Below are 17,859 nucleotides of genomic sequence, written 5' to 3' on the forward strand. Positions count from 1 at the left end.
TTGATTAAAAATCCCACCCATCTGTTGCAAATCTAGGCATAGACAACTCACTCTGTTCAAAAGACACGGTCTCAAATTCTCCAGTCTATCCATGGGATTATTTTTTTTTTGCTTCATTCGTACAACTATTACATCTTTGCTAAGGCTGGGTTTCAGACTGGATGAAGTACTGCTGTCATGGTGAAGTCCGTGTTTTATAACAGTTCTTCATGACTTTCTGTTCGACGTCATGCCTTTTTCCCTTGGTCTTCTACTCTACTCAAATGATATAATGACCCTCACAATGAATACTAATTCACTTTCCACAATTTTGTCAAATTAACTGTTCTTTTTAAAACTTCTCAGCATCTAATGACATATTCACTATTTCATCAGGGTCCTGGGACAATTTTGTCAGAGGATGATTCTGTCTATGAAGGAGAGTTTACAGAAGACCTAGTTCTAACTGGAAAGGTATACATTTTAACCTGCATGTTATAAACAGGATGTTTATTTGTGTGTTCTGTAAAGATGTCCCAGTTGGCAAATTATTACAAATTTCAAATGACTGACGGAAATCGTGTTCAATAAATTACTACTACTGGTGTTCACCCATGTGCAAGAAACAACCACTGGGAACTTGGGTGCAAATGTCACTGAGCTCTGCACAATTTAATTAATTAACTAAAGCGTGTGCCAGCAATGCTGTACACATGAGGCAGCTATCCCTCCTGCCAAACAAGGCAGTGCACAGAATATTAATTAGTAAAATACATACACCAGATGGAACAGGAATTCAGGAGGTTTCATTATAGAAGAAAGGATGTCTGGCTATTACATATAGGTTGAGAGCTAATTGAGGGGTTTAGAATATTTAAGCATACAATATGGTAACAATAGATTCATATTGCATTATTAAGTTAGTAAAATGTTGTGAAACACTTGTATCAAAAACAAAAATTACTCAGGTCTGAGCATAGTGGGTCTTTGGGAAATTAAAGGTATGAGAAGACAAATGAAGCTTGGAAAGACTAGGTATTCCAGGAGTCAACATAGGGTAGCAAGCATAGTTCATGGACACAAAGGTCTTGGTATGATTTAAGTTTTCAAAAATGCATCTTTTAAATTCTCATTTCTGCCCTCCTGTCATGCCCTAAAACATCATCTGTTCACTTCCCTCTATACTTGCTGCCTGACCCGCTGAGTTTCCCCATCACTCCGTGTTGCTAACAGGCAATGTGGCAGCATGAGTAGTAAGTAAAGGTTAGCATGTTTGCTGAAGTAAAACTGTCGCTATTTACAGTGACTATCTGCAACTCTTTCTAGAACTAAGTACAGTATTTGTATTTTTATGAAGTACCCAAGAAAAAATGATCTATAACATTGCAGGCTTCCAGCTTTGAAAAACAAGGGCCACATTCATGATTATTTGACTGCAAACTTCAGTTAAAATGATTGGGAGTAGTAGGAAGATTAAGAGAAGGAATTGCATTTTATGTCATAACTATATTTAGCAAAATACAGGAACACGTGACATTAGATTGAAATTTCTTTTTCTACATTATCAAGTCCAAATCGAGCAGAATAAATCACTACTCTATTTGCAGAGTGTTTTATGCTTTGTAACTCCAAAACATAAAACTAATTGAAAGAGAAACAAGGGAGCCTGAGTGATGTATGTAAATTTCGTTTCTGCTTTTACTGAGGAGCACACTTATGATGTGGTGATAGAATGATGTATGCTATTTCTGTATTTTTAGACACAGCCCATAATAAATTATTTAAACAACAAAGAATGCTTAATCAAGCAATATATTTACAATATCATACAAATATTACTGAAATATTAAATACACAACACTCCCCCACGCTTAGCTATAGACTCCAACTCAATATAGAATGCATCTCAACAGTGAACTATATAATATAACCACTACAGTCTATAGACATCCACAGCATTGTAAATGGCACATTCAGGTCTTTAGATTTAATTACGGTGGAAGATTTCTTGCTCTTGTGGGCTGATGTATTTCCTGACCGGGGATGTCACTCTGCTTGGCAGGTGAGACTTGTGGCTGTGAAACAATCTCAGGTTCTGGGGCCTCCCCTGTGGTGGTTGTAGGACTCTGGGACTGCAGGATGTGGTTCTGACAGCTCTGGACACCTTTCTTCTCTAAGAATTGACTCTGCTCTCCTCAACTGATCAATGTCTCAGCTCATGATGACATCAGACACCAACTCCATTGTGTAGGAGAGTGGACCTGTTCTGTCTTTAATCTTTCCAAGTGGCCACTTCTGATCACCTCTGTAGCCCCTCACCAGGACTGCTTGTCCAGGAGTGAGCATTGAACCTCCTTGCTTGAGAACCCCTCAGCTGTTTATCCTGCATACTCCTTCTGAGACTGGGTTAGAGGACATTGAAGTGTGAGGGCAAGGGACAACCCAAGAACAGCACTGCTGGTGTGTTGTTGGTGTGGAGTGTGCTGCCGTGTGATATGCAAGGAGGAAATTGGCGAGCTTCTGAACCCGCGTCAGTGCAGTGAGTTTTGCTGACGTTGCTCACAGTGCATTCTTTAGACTATGGACAAACCTTTCCGCCAAACCATTTGTAGCCGATTGCATCGCTGGCTTCTATTTCCATTGATACAGCGATTTCAACTTCTCTCTTAAATGAGCTGTGTTTCTATTACGAGCCATTTTTGAATGGCTTCTTGTAACAGACAAACCAAACGATCTCTCAGTGCATCACTAAGCCCATCACTGAACTGAGAATGATCAGACAATTTCTTCAATTCAGCCATGTACGCTGAAATGGCCTCCCGTTCCTTTTGATTCTGCTTATGAAACCTAAAGCATTTTGCAATCCACCATGGTTTCTGTTCTGAATGTTCCTGCACTACTTTCACAATATCAGCAAAGCTCATTTTGGTTAGTTTGATTGGAGAACATCTAAATAAACTTATTGCTCTTCCACTAATTGGATCAGCAAAATTGGCACTTGTTTCTCATTGGCTATCTAATTTGCTTCAAAATACTGCTCAAATCACTCAGTATGTAACATCCAGTTTCCTCTTGTGCAATCGAATGTGTTTAGTGTATCTTTCTGATGGAACTTGTCATTTCTGTTTTGTTTTAAATATATTATTATCTCCCAGTACTCACAGTTTATGATCCCATGAATTCATCCATTTTCTGCCTTTTCTTAAAAACTTTACTGTCTTCTTTTCCAAAGAATCCACATGTTGCACTTTTTTTAGCTGGAATGTTTCACTTTTTTTTTTGAACATCCTGCTACACTTCAGTAGGCAGGTAGTTGTCTTGGGTTTGGAGGCCTTCCAAGTACTTTTACATATGACCTGTAATGAATTATTTAAACAAACAAAAAATGCTTAATCAATTAATATATTTACAATATTACTCAAATATTACTGAAATATTAAATGCGCAACAGAGTGTTTCTATTTTTGCCTTTAAAATTGAGGTGATATCAACAATTTGGCTTAAAAGTAGGGTGAGAGAAAGGAAGTCATTGACCTGTGTCGATGTAGGGATAAGGAAGCACATGTGAGTTAGACCAGATAAATGTAGCCAAAGGTGGATGGGGGGAAGAAAGAAAAATGACAACGCACATAAAATGCTGGAGGAACTCAGCAGACCAGGTAGCATCTATGGAAAAGAGTACAGTTGACGTTTGGGGCCCAGGTCCTTCATCAGGCTGGAGAAAAAAAAAGCATGTGTGTTGCTTGGATTTCTAGCACCTGCAGAATTTTTTTCCTGTTTGTGAAAAAAAAAGGGCAAATGATTTTTGTTTCATTGAGATGTGGGTAGTGTGGTGGTGGAAACAGAAATAGAAAGATGAGCACTGATTTTTGCTAAAGTCAATGGAGATTAATTGACTCTGATTTTGAAGATCGCTGTTTGAGTCAGAGGAGATAAAGTGGATACAAATAAAGAACAAATACTCTATTTAAAAACTGCAATGAGTTTTTGCTAAATTGGAGACCACTCAAAGGTATGTTAAATGGACTTAAGTGGACCTTTCTCACTGAAAACATAAATTACTATCATCAAGAGGCCTAATAGAACATTGGATTAGATCACTGATTTTTGACAGAAGGATAATAATTGAATAGGCCTTTTGTCTCCCGATCTTTAAGGGAAAGATAAGCGCTGCATAAATGTTTCATGGTTTGAATAACACATAAACCTCACTGATTTTTGACAGAAGGATAATAATTGAATAGGCCTTTTGTCTCCCGATCTTTAAGGGAAAGATAAGCGCTGCATAAATGTTTCATGGTTTGAATAACACATAAACCTCCATGACTTAATGAATTAATGCACTACTTTTAGAAAAAAAAATCATGATCATCTCATGGTGACTGTTTCCTCTGGGATTCTCCATTAGTCTGGTCCTGAAGGAAGAGCAGGAGATTCAATGACACACCTTGTAGCATTTCCCAGTTTATTTGTAAATGCACTAACTTATGATTTTATGCTCCAGGGAAAGCTTACTTTTAGCAATGGATACTTCATTGAGGGATTGTTCAGTAGCAAGTGGGGAAGTGGCTTGAAGACCAATGGAGTATTCTCCAAACCTCCCGATGAGTTAGAACCTTCGATCACCAGCAAGCTGTAAGTATGAATCATCCATATCCAAAGATTGTAAGACACAGAGTTAACAATGAAATTCCCATTACATTGCAACGTTCAACATTGACAGCATTAAATCTAAAATGGAAATGTACAGTAAATGCATGAGGAAATGTCAAATTCAACAGACTGAATAATCCCCTTATGCAGGAAGCTTAAATTAAGCCGTCAGCTGATAAAATAGAAAATTAGCTCATGGAATCTTAAAAGAAAAGTTAAATACAAATTAGATATTTCCAACAAGGAAGAAAAGAAGGTTATTAAAAGCCAAAGCTTCCAAGATGACTGCAGGAAAAGGATGCTTTTATGATTTTGTAGAGATCCAAGGAAAGTACATATTGGAGTAGGCTGTCTATATGAGAGTAGATTGAGAAGTGGGTGATGCTGCTGCAAGCACTGTTTTCAGTGTACCTGTACCACACCATACACGTGCAAAAGCAATATACTTGATCTCTGCAGAATCAAACAATCTCATCTGCTTTGGGAACATGACAATGTGTGCCACTTAATAACTCTGTGGCAGCTTTTGACAAGCAATATCTTTTGTTTTTTTCCAACTTCTCTATTTGTTCATGTTTTAATGCACTTTTGCAGTAAATTAGCTTGATTGTAAGCTAAATATGTATGTGTCTTTGTGCCCTTTAATGTCGGCGTGCAAACCCTTCAACAGAGCTGAATATTGCGCTGGAAGCATATGTGGATATGATGACAAAGTGGTCCCACTGATGACATTCTGGCAAACGGCTTTTAATTCTTAGAGCCAGTATTTCCATGATCGTGTTGGTCCATGTAATTGGCTACTTGAATTATAACTTCACTTTAGCAATCATGGCAAATCATGCAGCTCATCTGACAGAGTGCTTCAGAGACTCACCTAAATATGTCTTGCATTTTCAGCATGTCTTTTACTAGCTTACTAATGTCTACAATCAAGCATGCAAAAGATGTAGCAACGTTCATATCACCTTACTGATCCTTAACTTTCACTTTGGTTTCAAAATTACTATACTTTTCCATTATTGCTGCAGGCAGGATATGTACCTTTCAAGCTACCCTCCAGGTCACTCACTAGTTTCATGTTATATCAGCCTCTTTGTGTTTTCAATGATCTGTGTTTATCATACACAGAATTCTTGCTTGGTTTGTAATATTTTAGTTTGCAAAACTCTGCCTGGCCTTAATCTCTGAGGTTATATTGTATGCATTTTCTCTTTACAGTTAAAGGATTTTGCTGGCCTAAAGTGATATATATCTGATGGATAATCTTATGTCAATAGTGGCTTTTCATGTTGGCTTCATCTTTCTCCCTTAATTAGAATGCTACCGTCATTAATGAAAGCCAGCACAGATTTATTAGTGCAACACACATCAATGTTGCTGGTGAATGCAGCAGGCCAGGCAGCATCTCTAGGAAGAGGTACAGTTGACGTTTCAGGCCGAGACTCTTTGTCAGGCCTAACTGAAGGAAGAGTTAGTAAGAGATTTGAAAGTGGGAGGGGCAGGGGGAGATCCAAAATGATAGGAGAAGATAGGAGGGGGAGGGATGGAGCCAAGAGCTGGACAGGTGATTGGCAAAAGGGATATGAGAGGATTATGGGATGGAATGTGTGTATAAAAATAAATAACGGATGGGGCACATTCTTTCTCTCACCCTCCTTTTTCTCCCTCTCCCTCTGTCCCTCTGACTATACCCCTTGCCCATCCTCTGGGTTCCACCCACCCCCCGTCTTTCTCCCCGGGCCTCCTGTCCCATGATCCTCTCATAACCCCTTTGCCAATCACCTGTCCAGCTCTTGGCTCCATCCCTCCCCCTCCTGTCTTCTCCTATCATTTTGGATCTCCCCCTCCCCCTCCAACTTTCAAATCTCTTACTAGCTCTTCCTTCAGTTAGACCTGACGAAGGGTCTCGGCCTGAAACGTCAACTGTACCTCTTCCTAGAGATGCTGCTGGCCTGCTGCGTTCACCAGCAACTTTGATGTGTGTTGCTTGAATTTCCAGCATCTGCAGAATTCCTGTTGTTTACAGATTTATTAGTGTTTAAAAACAGTTATTTGTGTTTTTTTAAAAATAATTATGAGAAAAGCCCTGACAGTAGTTGATATATACAGTACGTGTTTTCACTGAATGCTCAATAAGGTGTCAGATATTAACTGAAAACAAAGGAAGTCAGTAGATGCTGGAAATCCAAGCAACACACACAAAATGGGAAGGAACTCAGCAGGCCAGGCAGCATCTATGGAAAAGAGTATAGTTGATGTTTTAGATATTAACTGGATGTTTTCGGCTTTGAAGTCCATGTATTTAAATGTACAAAGATTAATATACTGTAAATGAACCAGAAAATTGATAAACTTTTCTGGTTTACAGACAGAAAGGTGATTAAGAGATGCAACTTAGCCAATTTGTGAGGAAATTCATTCTCATTCTAGGCAACTAGGCAGCCACCTCATAGCAGCTAACGATCGATGGCAGGGGATTTATGATCAGTTCTGGGAATTCATCAAATCTGGCTCTGATGAGAGTTCAATGGAGTCCTTCCTTGGGTTTTATTCAGAGAATGGCAAGGAATACCGTAAAAATCTAAAGAACAGGGTAATGGTTACAGAAGTGGATACAACTTTCTTTAAAAGTCCTGAAAAATTTCTGCCTTGTGACAGGTAAGACTTGTTTCTCCTTTCCTGTTGGTACATTGCTCACACAAAAGTCATAGAGTCATAAGCACAGAACAGGCCCATTGCCCACAGAGTCCATTAACACATTTACACCAAACCTATTTTATTCTTCCTACTTCTATCAATTTACCCATGTGGAAGGAATCTGGGTGAACATGCAGGGAGAATGCACAGACTTGACTCAGGTAGCACTGGAGGACAAGAATCCAGATCCCTGAAACTGAAGCAGCAAAGTCTACATTTTGCTCCATGATACTTCCTCTTTCTCTCTTCCTTTCATGGAAATGATTTTGTATGGCTCCACACCCAACAGCTCACCACCGCCCCAACCACATTAATAAGCAGAGAGCAGTGTAAGTTTCTGCACCTTATTTTATGATGAAAGACATCAGTCAGGCTTGATTCTTTCCTTGTTTGGAAAATAATGTGAATGTGAACTTCACTGATAAAGCTGGCGTTTACTGTCCATCCTGCATTTTGCAGAGTGTTCCGCTAGGTCATTTCAGAGTATAGGGGCCAACTACATTTGAGGGACCAGGGTCATGTATAGTCATGAATGAGAGGGAAAAAAAATGCCGGCTGCTTTTCTTGAAGAACACTAGTTTAAATGAGAGAGTATCCTCGTCCCCTTTGCTGTTACAAGCATTCTATTACCATTTATTTTATTCAAATTCTCAACTCACATTCTCAGGGATATTGTTCGGCATACTATGTGTTAGCTGGCTAGCAGACATACTGGGCAACCATGAGCTAAACTGGATAAGCTGGCACTACTTTAAGTTACAGGTAATGAATCAAATAATCATATTTATATAATCAGTGAGCTATGGTACCACTCTAGTATAATTTGAATTTTAAAATATATTATGTACTGTGAATCAAAAGCCCTAGGAATTATTCTCCCAACAATACTTCCAAGAAGTACAATTACTTTCTGAAAGAAGGCTCTTGGAATCTGTGGCTATTAATTTTCTGGTTTTGAAATTAAAGGGGACGGAATTTTGTTGCCACGCTTTGTGTGCACAGACCTTTAGGAAACCCATGGACACAAGAGGATCACACATATGCTTGTGTTCCCAGGTTTACATGAAGCTGCATGCTAGTGAAAACAGCACACAATAAATAACAAAGCTTGCATCCAGCAATGCTATTTGGAAATTCACTGCTGTTAGTTATGTTACAGGTGCTACAATGCTGTGCATTCTTCCAAGTTTTGGAAATTGAAATCAGTGGAACCAAATTTCAGAAATAGATTAGACCATACATTACCACTACATTGCCAATTTATTGTACCAACTGGGGTGAATTTATGGCAAGAAGGTTTAATCCTATCAATCTGCATTGGATTATGACATGGCTGAGTAGTCCTTGGTCCAAACACAGAACATTGGTTCTCCCTACAATCTAAAAGACTATTCTTTAAGTCACTTATTTTTTCCATTTTCTAGGCCAAATGATGCCACCTCTTCTGAGAAAATCACACAAAATCAGGGTAACTTGGCTAAGCTAAACCAATTGAAGGAGTACTTGAAGAAGGTAAGCCGTTTGATTTAAAGGACAAATTTTTTTTCCAATTAAGCACTTCCTTGAAATATTGTGGACAAAATGCATCAGCTCATTTGCAAATGGCATCCACACAAACTATTTACTTTTGACAATTTAAATTGATCTCATGATGTTGGCTCAATTATTGGTCATTAGATGAAACAACATGAATGCTGCTATTTAAAATAGTGCTCTACCTGAAGGAGCTGAATAATTACTTATCCTGTCCTTCAAAAGGTGTTACCTTCAACATCATCTCCCCCACCCATTCCAAGATTAGATGGTCACATATCTGGAGTGGGAAATGTTAATTAATATTATTAGGAACCAGTTGCCTCAGCCATGCTATAATATCACAATGAATAATATAACCAGCAGGAAGTCATTTGGTCTATTGAAGGAAAAGTTAGCCCATATTATCAAGGAGAAAGATCTCAGTTTTGATAGTCTCCATATACATACGGCTCATCAGTCCTTGCGTATATATTTCTAGTGGATTTTTTCTGCAGCCACGCACAAAATGAGACCCAACTCCAGATAAGGCCTTATCTATTATTTATAAAGATTTACCATAACTTTGCTCTTGTATTTCAGAATGTGATGAAAATAAAGCTAGGTTACTGTGTGCTTTAATATTGTCTACTCATTGTAACCTATCATCTTCATAAACTGCCTTGAACGGACAAAACAAAAATAAGGAAAATACAATTTAAGAAAAGATGATCAACGTTTCTAATTTTTGTTCTAGGCTTTTCAGTCTTACCGTCATCCTCTAGGGAAACTGCTCCAGACACTGATCCTGGTTTTCCAGGACACATTTTCTGGCATTTGTATGTGTAAACGGTTGCTCTCAATAGCACAGCAGGAAGTGGTGTCCCATGCCAACAAGCTCTTTGAGCTGGCCAGGTCAGTGTTACATTTTCTGCTCCATCTTTGGATTAATGTACTTGTTTTCTTCACAACTCTACTGACTTGCATATTCTGTACAAATTTTCTTGATGACATATTCCTCAACCGGCCAAATTTCTGTTTAATCTGTCATAGCATTTCAAAGGCAGATAAAATTAAATGTATAGATATGTAATTTACTTAAATTAGGGTAAGGATTGATGCTTGGAATTGCTTTAGGTAAATACTCTTGGCAAACTTGTTAACATTAGAGGAGAGCCTGGGAAGGAAGAATATGTATGGAATGAGGGCATAATGAAAAAAAAAACAGCAATAAATCTGATGTTTATGCAGCAGGAATCAAATGTCTAGTATTTCATCACTTGGAAACATTGCCAAAGTTTAAAACTGCAGAATGGTTAGACCACAGATCTACTGAGCTTCAAATTCTCAGCTAACCACTGAGCGCGGAAAAAAGGAATCATTATTTCCGTTCAGAAAAAGTAGATCACTCATTAATATTTTGAGTTTAATTTCAGGTCTGCTTTGAATTTAGCCAAATAATTAAGAATTTTTTTTTCATTGATTCTACCGTCAGTATTGGTAGGATTGTGCAACAAAATAGAATAAATGAAACAAGCAGATTGGATCTTTAAAAGACCTACTAATGTTAATAAATTTAATTTATTAATATTAAAGTAGTTGGAGAGTGTTCAAAGAACTAACTATTTTGGAAATGGTAAACAAACTGGAAAAAGTGGGGGGAGGAGAAAGAAAATGTTCAGAAGCCACTCTGGTAATAAGAATGGGTTGCCAACAACATAAAGAACCACAGCTCAGAAATTTAAGGATTACAATCAATTTGACTAAAACTGAGTACTGTTAAAGGACAGAACACATTGGTGGGAATGGTTTAAGTCTCTCCAATCATTAGCTGTACTGCTAAGCAGAGCATAAATCAGATAATTGTAGGTGGATCTAAGCAGGATTTTATAGTAATCATACAGCCAAAGAGAAACAAATTTACAGTAATGGTGTGAAGGATGAGTTCATGCAACAGTTCAGGAAAATTTATTGTATCAGTGTGCTTAGAAACTTATTGAAACCATATTTAAATTAATGTCCTTGGTCTGGTCACTCTGGAAATAGAAGCTGCAAAAAGTATTCACATGGAAAGCAAACTGAGAAGGTGTTTATTATGAAAGGCTGTAGACACTGCAACTTCTTGAGAAAAATTGACACGTGACCATTACTTATAAATAATAAAATTAAATTGCTTATCTTGGATACTGCGGATGATAGAAAATTGAAATAGTGTAAATGCTAGAATAAGTCAGATTGTCAGATGAATAAAGAAACAGACTTAGATGTACTAGATCAATGGTCAGTCATTAGAACTTTAATATTTTTAACTAAGTGTCACATCATATCTGCATTTCTTGATAAAGGTGATCCCTGAGATTAATATTAATATAGTATTGTAAGTTTTAGTTCATCATAGTCATTCCTACTAATTTTTACTACTTTGGTATTTCTGGAGAATTTTGTTTTTAGCCACTGAGTTGTCTAAATGTAGTGTAGCCATGCCAAGGAGTAGTTGAGGCCTATTGCATAGTTGTATTTCTGGAGAAAATTGATGAAAACATGAAGAAAAAAGGATGTGCTTCATAGGTTTAGGTGCAGCATGGTAGAAGAAGGAATCTTATTTGGAGCACAAATGCTGATGCAAATTAATAGGCTGAATAGCCCACTTCTGTGCTTTTAATTTACTGCATACTCAATGACAATCTTGATAACTCTGACTTCTGGAAGAGTCAAAGGTGAACAGTGTGCCTTTCAATTAATTTGTTTTTCAGATATTTCTTGCCCAAGGCAATAGAGAAAGAATGTTATTCCGCAGAAAGTAAAATCAGGTAAAACCAGACTTTAATAATGTTATCAAAATCAAAGTTGACATAGTTGTCATAGGCACAAGTTCATGTATGCACGGGTGTAATGAAAAACTTACTTGTAGCAGTATCACAGGCACATAGCATTAGACAGAACATTTACCAGAAGAACATAAATTCTATAAAGATATATAAAAATTATACAAGAAAGAACAACATATCAAAGTCCATATTTTTAACAGGGGTGGTTGCCAGGCTGGGTTTGATCCGTGGTTGTTAGGTGAAGTTCTGTATCTTCAACCAGTGAACTACCAGGAGAGGCTTAGACCAGGTGGAACCAGGTGCAGCGGAGACCAGCGATAAGGATGGAGTTAAACAAAGAATCATTACTTGTGGATTGATCTGTAGAAAACACTGGCCAGAACCCAAGAATTGTTACGCACAGTGTAGGCAGGCTCAAAACTGAGCAATGAAAAACAAAACAGAGGGAACTTAAATTGACAAACAAAGCAAGGCACAGGTGCACTGACAACTAAAGCAGGTGAAAATATTCAACCACTAGCCGGGGAGGATGAGCATTACAGCAGGACATGTTTTAGTGCAAAGTGCTCAAAATGGTCACAGTATTGCTATGCCGAGACAGTGATTAGGATTGTGTTGGTTCATTCAAGAAACAAATGGTTGAAGGGAAGTAGCTGTTTTTGAAAATGGTGGTACGAGACTTTAGGGTTCTGTACTTCATGTGTAATGGTAGCTGCAAGAAGGTAGTAAGGATCTTTGATGATGGATGATGATAGATTTTCTATCATTAATTAAATCCAAAAACAGAAACTGTAATGTAAATTCTATTTCTCTTGCAAACCTAGCAAAATCTATTCCTGCAAGAAACCATCAGAAAAGTAATATTTAAATGCAGCATTAACTTCACATGAGCTTGAAATAAATTATGAATGTCCAAATAAGTAGTAATTCTTGAAACGATTGTTATACTAATGCAGATGTTTTATAATGTACCATGGAAGGTAAATCCCTTTCATTAATAGTTTAATGGATGTTATACCCAAATAGAGAAGACATTCTCTTTATACTTGTCTATTTTTTGTGTCTGTAGTGAAGAGCTAAATGCTTACACAGTGGTTCTTCCCCTAATCTTGCCACGGTTCTATCCTGATCTCTTCATGCTCTATATGCTGTATCATGAAGATGAGGACTCAAGATACTGGAAGGGAATATTACATTTGGAGTACCTCTCTGATACTAAGCTCCTGGAGTTCCTAGAAGTACAAAAGTAAGTGTAGATTACTTTATGGATCTTGACTGGAGACACTGAATGAAATTATTGATGGTAGGTGTTGTAATGTGAGCATTATTAAAAGTAAGTTAATACTAATTAGGATAATGGGGGGTTTTACTTCCGTTCTTTTTAATTCCGGTGGTCCCTGTATATAGTGTCCCTGCCATGCCGTACGGGTTGTGAAAGCATCTGTAAATACATAACAGTTTTGAAGTTCGAGATAAAGTTGTTTCTTGGGCATGAAGTTGTTGAGTGTGCCTTTTTCAAAGTAGAAGTTACTACATATTTTTGGCGACGAGGTGAACTGGTTTTGTGAACGTATTGGCACGTTTTTCGAATGGGAGCTTTGCATTTCAGATGGCTATGTTTGGAACTATCGGGGAATTTCGGGAAGGAAACGAGGACTGGCTAGAGTATGAGGAAAGGATGGGACACTTTTTCTGTGCTAATGGAATTACTGAGGAGGCTAAGAGATGCTCTATTCACCTGAGTGTGTGTGGGGCGAAGACTTACAAGCTAATAAGGAACTTAGCCATACCGTGGAAACCGGGGGACATTCCATATGACGAACTGGTCAAGCTCATGGGGAACCATTACAATCTGAAACCTTCTGTGATAGTCCAACGGTGTAAATTTCACAACCGTTTCAGGAAGCCAGGTCAGTCTGTGGCCAATTTTGTGGCCGAGCTTTGGCAACTGTTGGAGCATTGTGATTTCAGAGCGGTGTTGGAAGACATGCTCCGTGATCGATTGGTATGCGGCATTAATAATGAAGGAACACAACACCTCCTGTTAGGGGACACCCCACTGTTGACTTTCAAGAAAGCCTTAGAGATTGCCCAAGGCATGGAGATGGCTGCTAATAATGTCAAAGATATCCAGAAAGGACATGGGGATCGCCGGTAGCAGCATTGCCCCAAGTCGTCTTTTTCATTGATTACAGCATTGCCTTTAATACCATCATTCCAAATAAACTGATTCCTAAGCTCCGGAACCTGGGCCTTAGCACTCAGATCTGTAGCTGCATCTTCAACTTCCTCACAGACAGGACCCAGGCTGTAAAAATAGGGGACAAGCTCTCCTCTACAATCACTCTGAGCACTGGTGCCCCACAAGGCTGTGTACTCAGCCCCCTGCTGTACTCACTGTACACCCATGATTGTGTAGCCAAGTTTCCATTGAGCTCAATATATAAGTTTGCCGATGACACAACAATTGTAGGTCGTATTTCGGGTAATGATGAGTTTGAGTACAGAGAGGAAATTAAGAACCTGGTGGCATGGTGCGAAGACAATAACCTATCCCTCAATGTCAGCAAGACGAAGGAATTGGTTGTTGACTTCAGAACGAGTAGCATTTACATTGGTGGTGCCCAAGTGGAGCAGGTCAAAAGCTTTAAGTTCCTCAGGGTCAATATCACAAATGACCTGACTTGGTCCAGCCAAGCAGAGTCTACTGCCAAGAAGGCCCACCAGCGCCTTTACTTCCTGAGAAAGCTAAAGAAATTTGGCCTGTCCCCTAAAACCCTCACTAACTTTTAAAGATGCACCGTAGAAAGCATTCTTCTAGGGTGCATCACAACCTGGTATGGAAGTTGTCCTGTCCAAGACCGGAAGAAGCTGCAGAAGATCGTGAACACAGTCCCGCACATCACACAAACCAATCTTCCACCTTTGGACTCACTTTACACCGCACGCTGTCGGAGCAGTGCTGCCAGGATAATCAAGGATACCACCCACCCAGCCAACACACTTTTCATCCCTCTTCCCTCTGAGAGAAGGCTCAGGAGCTTGAAGACTTGTACGGCCAGATTTGGGAACAGCTTCCTTCCAACTGTGATAAGACTGCTGAACGGATCCTGACCCGGATCTGGGCCGTACCCTCCAAATATCCGGACCTGCACCTTGGTTTATTTTGCACTTCCTTACTTTCCATTTTCTATTTTCTATTTATGATTCATAATTTAAATTTTTATTATATACACTATCGATTTGTACTCCAGGGAGCACGAAGCGCGGAATCAAATATCGCTGTGATGATTGTATGCTTTAGTATCAATTGTTTGGTGACAATAAAGTAATAAAGTAATAAAGTCAGGAGGGAGACTGGTAAACAGGCAAAGTGGGTGGAATGTTTCCGGTGTGGAGCGACGCACTATGCAAATGACTGCAAATTCAAGGACACTGTCTGCCATCTTGTAGCAAAAAGGGACATGTAGCTAAAAAGTGCAGAAGTTCAAAAGGTAAGATTAAGCCTGGGCAGGGGAAAGCTCAACAGGCTCAGGCAGCCACACACCATCTAGAAGATGCAGATGAAGAGGCAGCGTGTGCCTACAACATGTTTGGAGTGGAAACAGATGAGGGACCACCTGAACCATATTATGCCACAGTCACTGTCAGGGGAAAGGACATTAAGTTTGAAATTGATTCAGGGGCTACTGCATCGGTCATTAGTGAGGAGACCTACAGGAGGACATGGGGGTCCAACCTGCCTCCCATTAGACCGTCAAAGCTCAAACTTAGGATGTATATGGGGCAGCCCATACCTCATTTAGGGGTGTTATATGTGGACATTTCAGCCGGGAGTCAGAAGGATGAAGCCAGGCTAGTGATAGCTAAGGGCAGGGGGCCCAGTCTTTTGGGTCACAATTGGCTTCGCAAATTGCGGCTAAACTGGCATGAAATTAAGTCTGCACACACGACGGAGGACATTCTGCAGCGGTACAGCGACGTTTTCAGGGACGAGCTAGGAACACTGAAGGGCGTGACAGTGAAACTCCATGTCGACCCTGAGGCTACATCACGTTTTTTTAAGCCCAGGTCGGTGCCCTATGCCATAAAAGGCAAAGTCGAGGAGGAGCTGGGACGTTTACAGAGGCTGGGCAGTATTGAGCCCATCCAGTTTTCAAGGTGGGCGGCTCCCATTGTTCCAGTTTTGAAGGCAGACAAAATGGTGAGGATTTGTGGGGATTATAAATTTACGGTGAATCAGGTCTCTAGGCTGGAGGAGTACCCATTGCCATCGGTGGATGACCTGTTTGCGACCCTGTCAGGAGGTAAGCAGTTCACAAAGCGGAAAATGTGTGTTCCTGGCATTGAGTGTAACTTACCTGGAACACAAGATCACAGCTGAGGGGCTTTGCCCTGTGGAGGACAAAGTGAGAGCTATTAAGGAGGTCCCAAGCCCTAAGACCATCACGGAACTCAGATTATTATGGCAAGTTTCTTCCTGACCTCTCAAGGGTTTTGACCCCACTGTATAAGCTGCTTCACAATGACACTAAGTGGCAGTTGGGGTGAAGAGCAAGAGGAGGCTTTCAAGGAAGTGAAAGAACTCTTCCACTCAGCGAAGCTGCTTGTTCACTATGACCCAGAGAAGGAGGTCACCCTTGCATGCGATGCTGCGCCCTATGGAGTCGGGCCAGTTCTCTCACATGTAATGGAGGACCGTTCAGAGAAGCCTATTGGTTTTGCTTCACGTACCTTGACAGCTGCTGAGAAGGGATATTCACAGCTAGACAAAGAAGGTGTGACCATTGTTTTTGTGGACACACGCTTTCATCAGTACCTTTATGGACGCGTATTTACAATTTATACGGACTATAAACCACCGATGAGCCTGTTCAGTGAGACTAGATGCATTGCACCGCTAGCGTCAACCAGGATACGGTGTTGGGCTCTTGCATTGTCAGCCTACTGGTACACTATAGTGTACTGTACAGAGTGGGTGGGAATAATGCAAATACTGATGCACTGGGTCGACTACCTTTACCTGAGACACCTGTTACTACATATGTGCCTCCAGAGACTGTAAAGGTGACCCAGGTCAGGCAGCAGACAGAGAGGGACCCAGTCCTGTCCCAAGTCAAGACTTTTCTTTTACAAGGTTGGCCCAGAGCCGTGGAAGGAGAGGAAATGAGGCCTTATGCCAAACGCAAGACAGAAATCAGTCCGCAGGATGGCTGCATTTTCTGGGGGGCGAGGGTTGTTGTGCCTCTTCCTGGCCAATTAAGATTGTGGAGGAAATTTATGAGACTCACCCAGGAGTGTTTCAAATGAAAAGCCTTGCAAGATCCTATGTTTGGTGGCCAGGAATGGATCAGGATCTGGAGAACAAGGTAAAATCATGTACGCAACGTCAGACTAATCAGAATATGCCACGACCAGCTCCTTTGCATCCATGGGAGTGGCCAGACCACCCCTGGTCTAGGCTACATTTGGACTTTGCTGGCCCTTTTATGGGGCAGATATTTCTTGTAATGGTAGATGCGCATTCTAAATGGATCGAAGCTCACATCATGAGCAACATCACAGCCCCCTCAACTATAGACAAAGTCAGGCAAGTATTTGTAGTCCACAAGTTGCCTGACACTTTGGTCACTGATAATGGCCCGATGTTCACCAGTGAACTGTTCAGTGAGTTCATGTAGCAGAATGGCATTCATCACATTCGGATGGCACCTTTCCACCCAGCCTCAAATAGTTTGGCTGAGGGGGCTGTTCAGACAGTGAAGGAGGGCCTGAAGCGGATAACAGGGGACTCTCTAAGCTTGCGGCTTTCACGTCTCCTGTTTAAATACTGCCTCATGCCGCAGACTACGACTGCCCGCACTCCAGCAGAGATGCTGATAGGGTGTAGGCCCAAGTCAAGATTGGACTAGCTGTGCCCGGACATGAAGGCAAAAATGGAGAGAAAGCAGGAAAAGCAGAAGGAGGGACATGATCAACATGCGTGAGAGTAACAGTTAAAACCGGATGACAATGTCTGTGTGAGAAACAATCAGCAATGGCTGCCTGGGGTTATTCTTAAGCAGAGTGGTCCTGTCTCCTATGTTGTTAAGCTGACTGATGGGCGTGTTTTCCGCAGACATCAGGACCATGTGCACCTGCGCCATGATACCGGCTCAGAGGCAGGCAGTTCCATGGAGTTTCCATATGT

General features: G+C 40.3%; 2 protein-coding genes across 4 annotated transcripts in view; one reads left to right on the forward strand and one right to left on the reverse strand.

The window, feature by feature from the left end:
• LOC140198856 (ALS2 C-terminal-like protein) overlaps positions 1–17,859 on the forward strand; it is a 107,990-nt gene that overhangs the window by 81,100 nt on the left and 9,031 nt on the right. For both annotated transcript variants that reach the window (XM_072260016.1, XM_072260026.1), the window contains 7 exons: positions 376–453; positions 4,484–4,614; positions 7,063–7,290; positions 8,754–8,841; positions 9,599–9,756; positions 11,595–11,651; positions 12,739–12,915. In XM_072260016.1, coding sequence (XP_072116117.1) covers positions 376–453; positions 4,484–4,614; positions 7,063–7,290; positions 8,754–8,841; positions 9,599–9,756; positions 11,595–11,651; positions 12,739–12,915 — 917 coding nt within the window. The remainder of the gene's footprint in view (positions 1–375; positions 454–4,483; positions 4,615–7,062; positions 7,291–8,753; positions 8,842–9,598; positions 9,757–11,594; positions 11,652–12,738; positions 12,916–17,859) is intronic.
• The window catches only part of jmjd4 (jumonji domain containing 4), a 55,966-nt gene that overhangs the window by 15,228 nt on the left and 22,879 nt on the right, over positions 1–17,859 (reverse strand). For both annotated transcript variants that reach the window (XM_072260039.1, XM_072260057.1), the window contains exon 6: positions 3,142–3,335. In XM_072260039.1, coding sequence (XP_072116140.1) covers positions 3,142–3,335 — 194 coding nt within the window. The remainder of the gene's footprint in view (positions 1–3,141; positions 3,336–17,859) is intronic.

Source organism: Mobula birostris, chromosome 1 (genome assembly GCF_030028105.1).
Source record: "Mobula birostris isolate sMobBir1 chromosome 1, sMobBir1.hap1, whole genome shotgun sequence".
NCBI classification, from domain to species: domain Eukaryota; kingdom Metazoa; phylum Chordata; class Chondrichthyes; order Myliobatiformes; family Myliobatidae; genus Mobula; species Mobula birostris.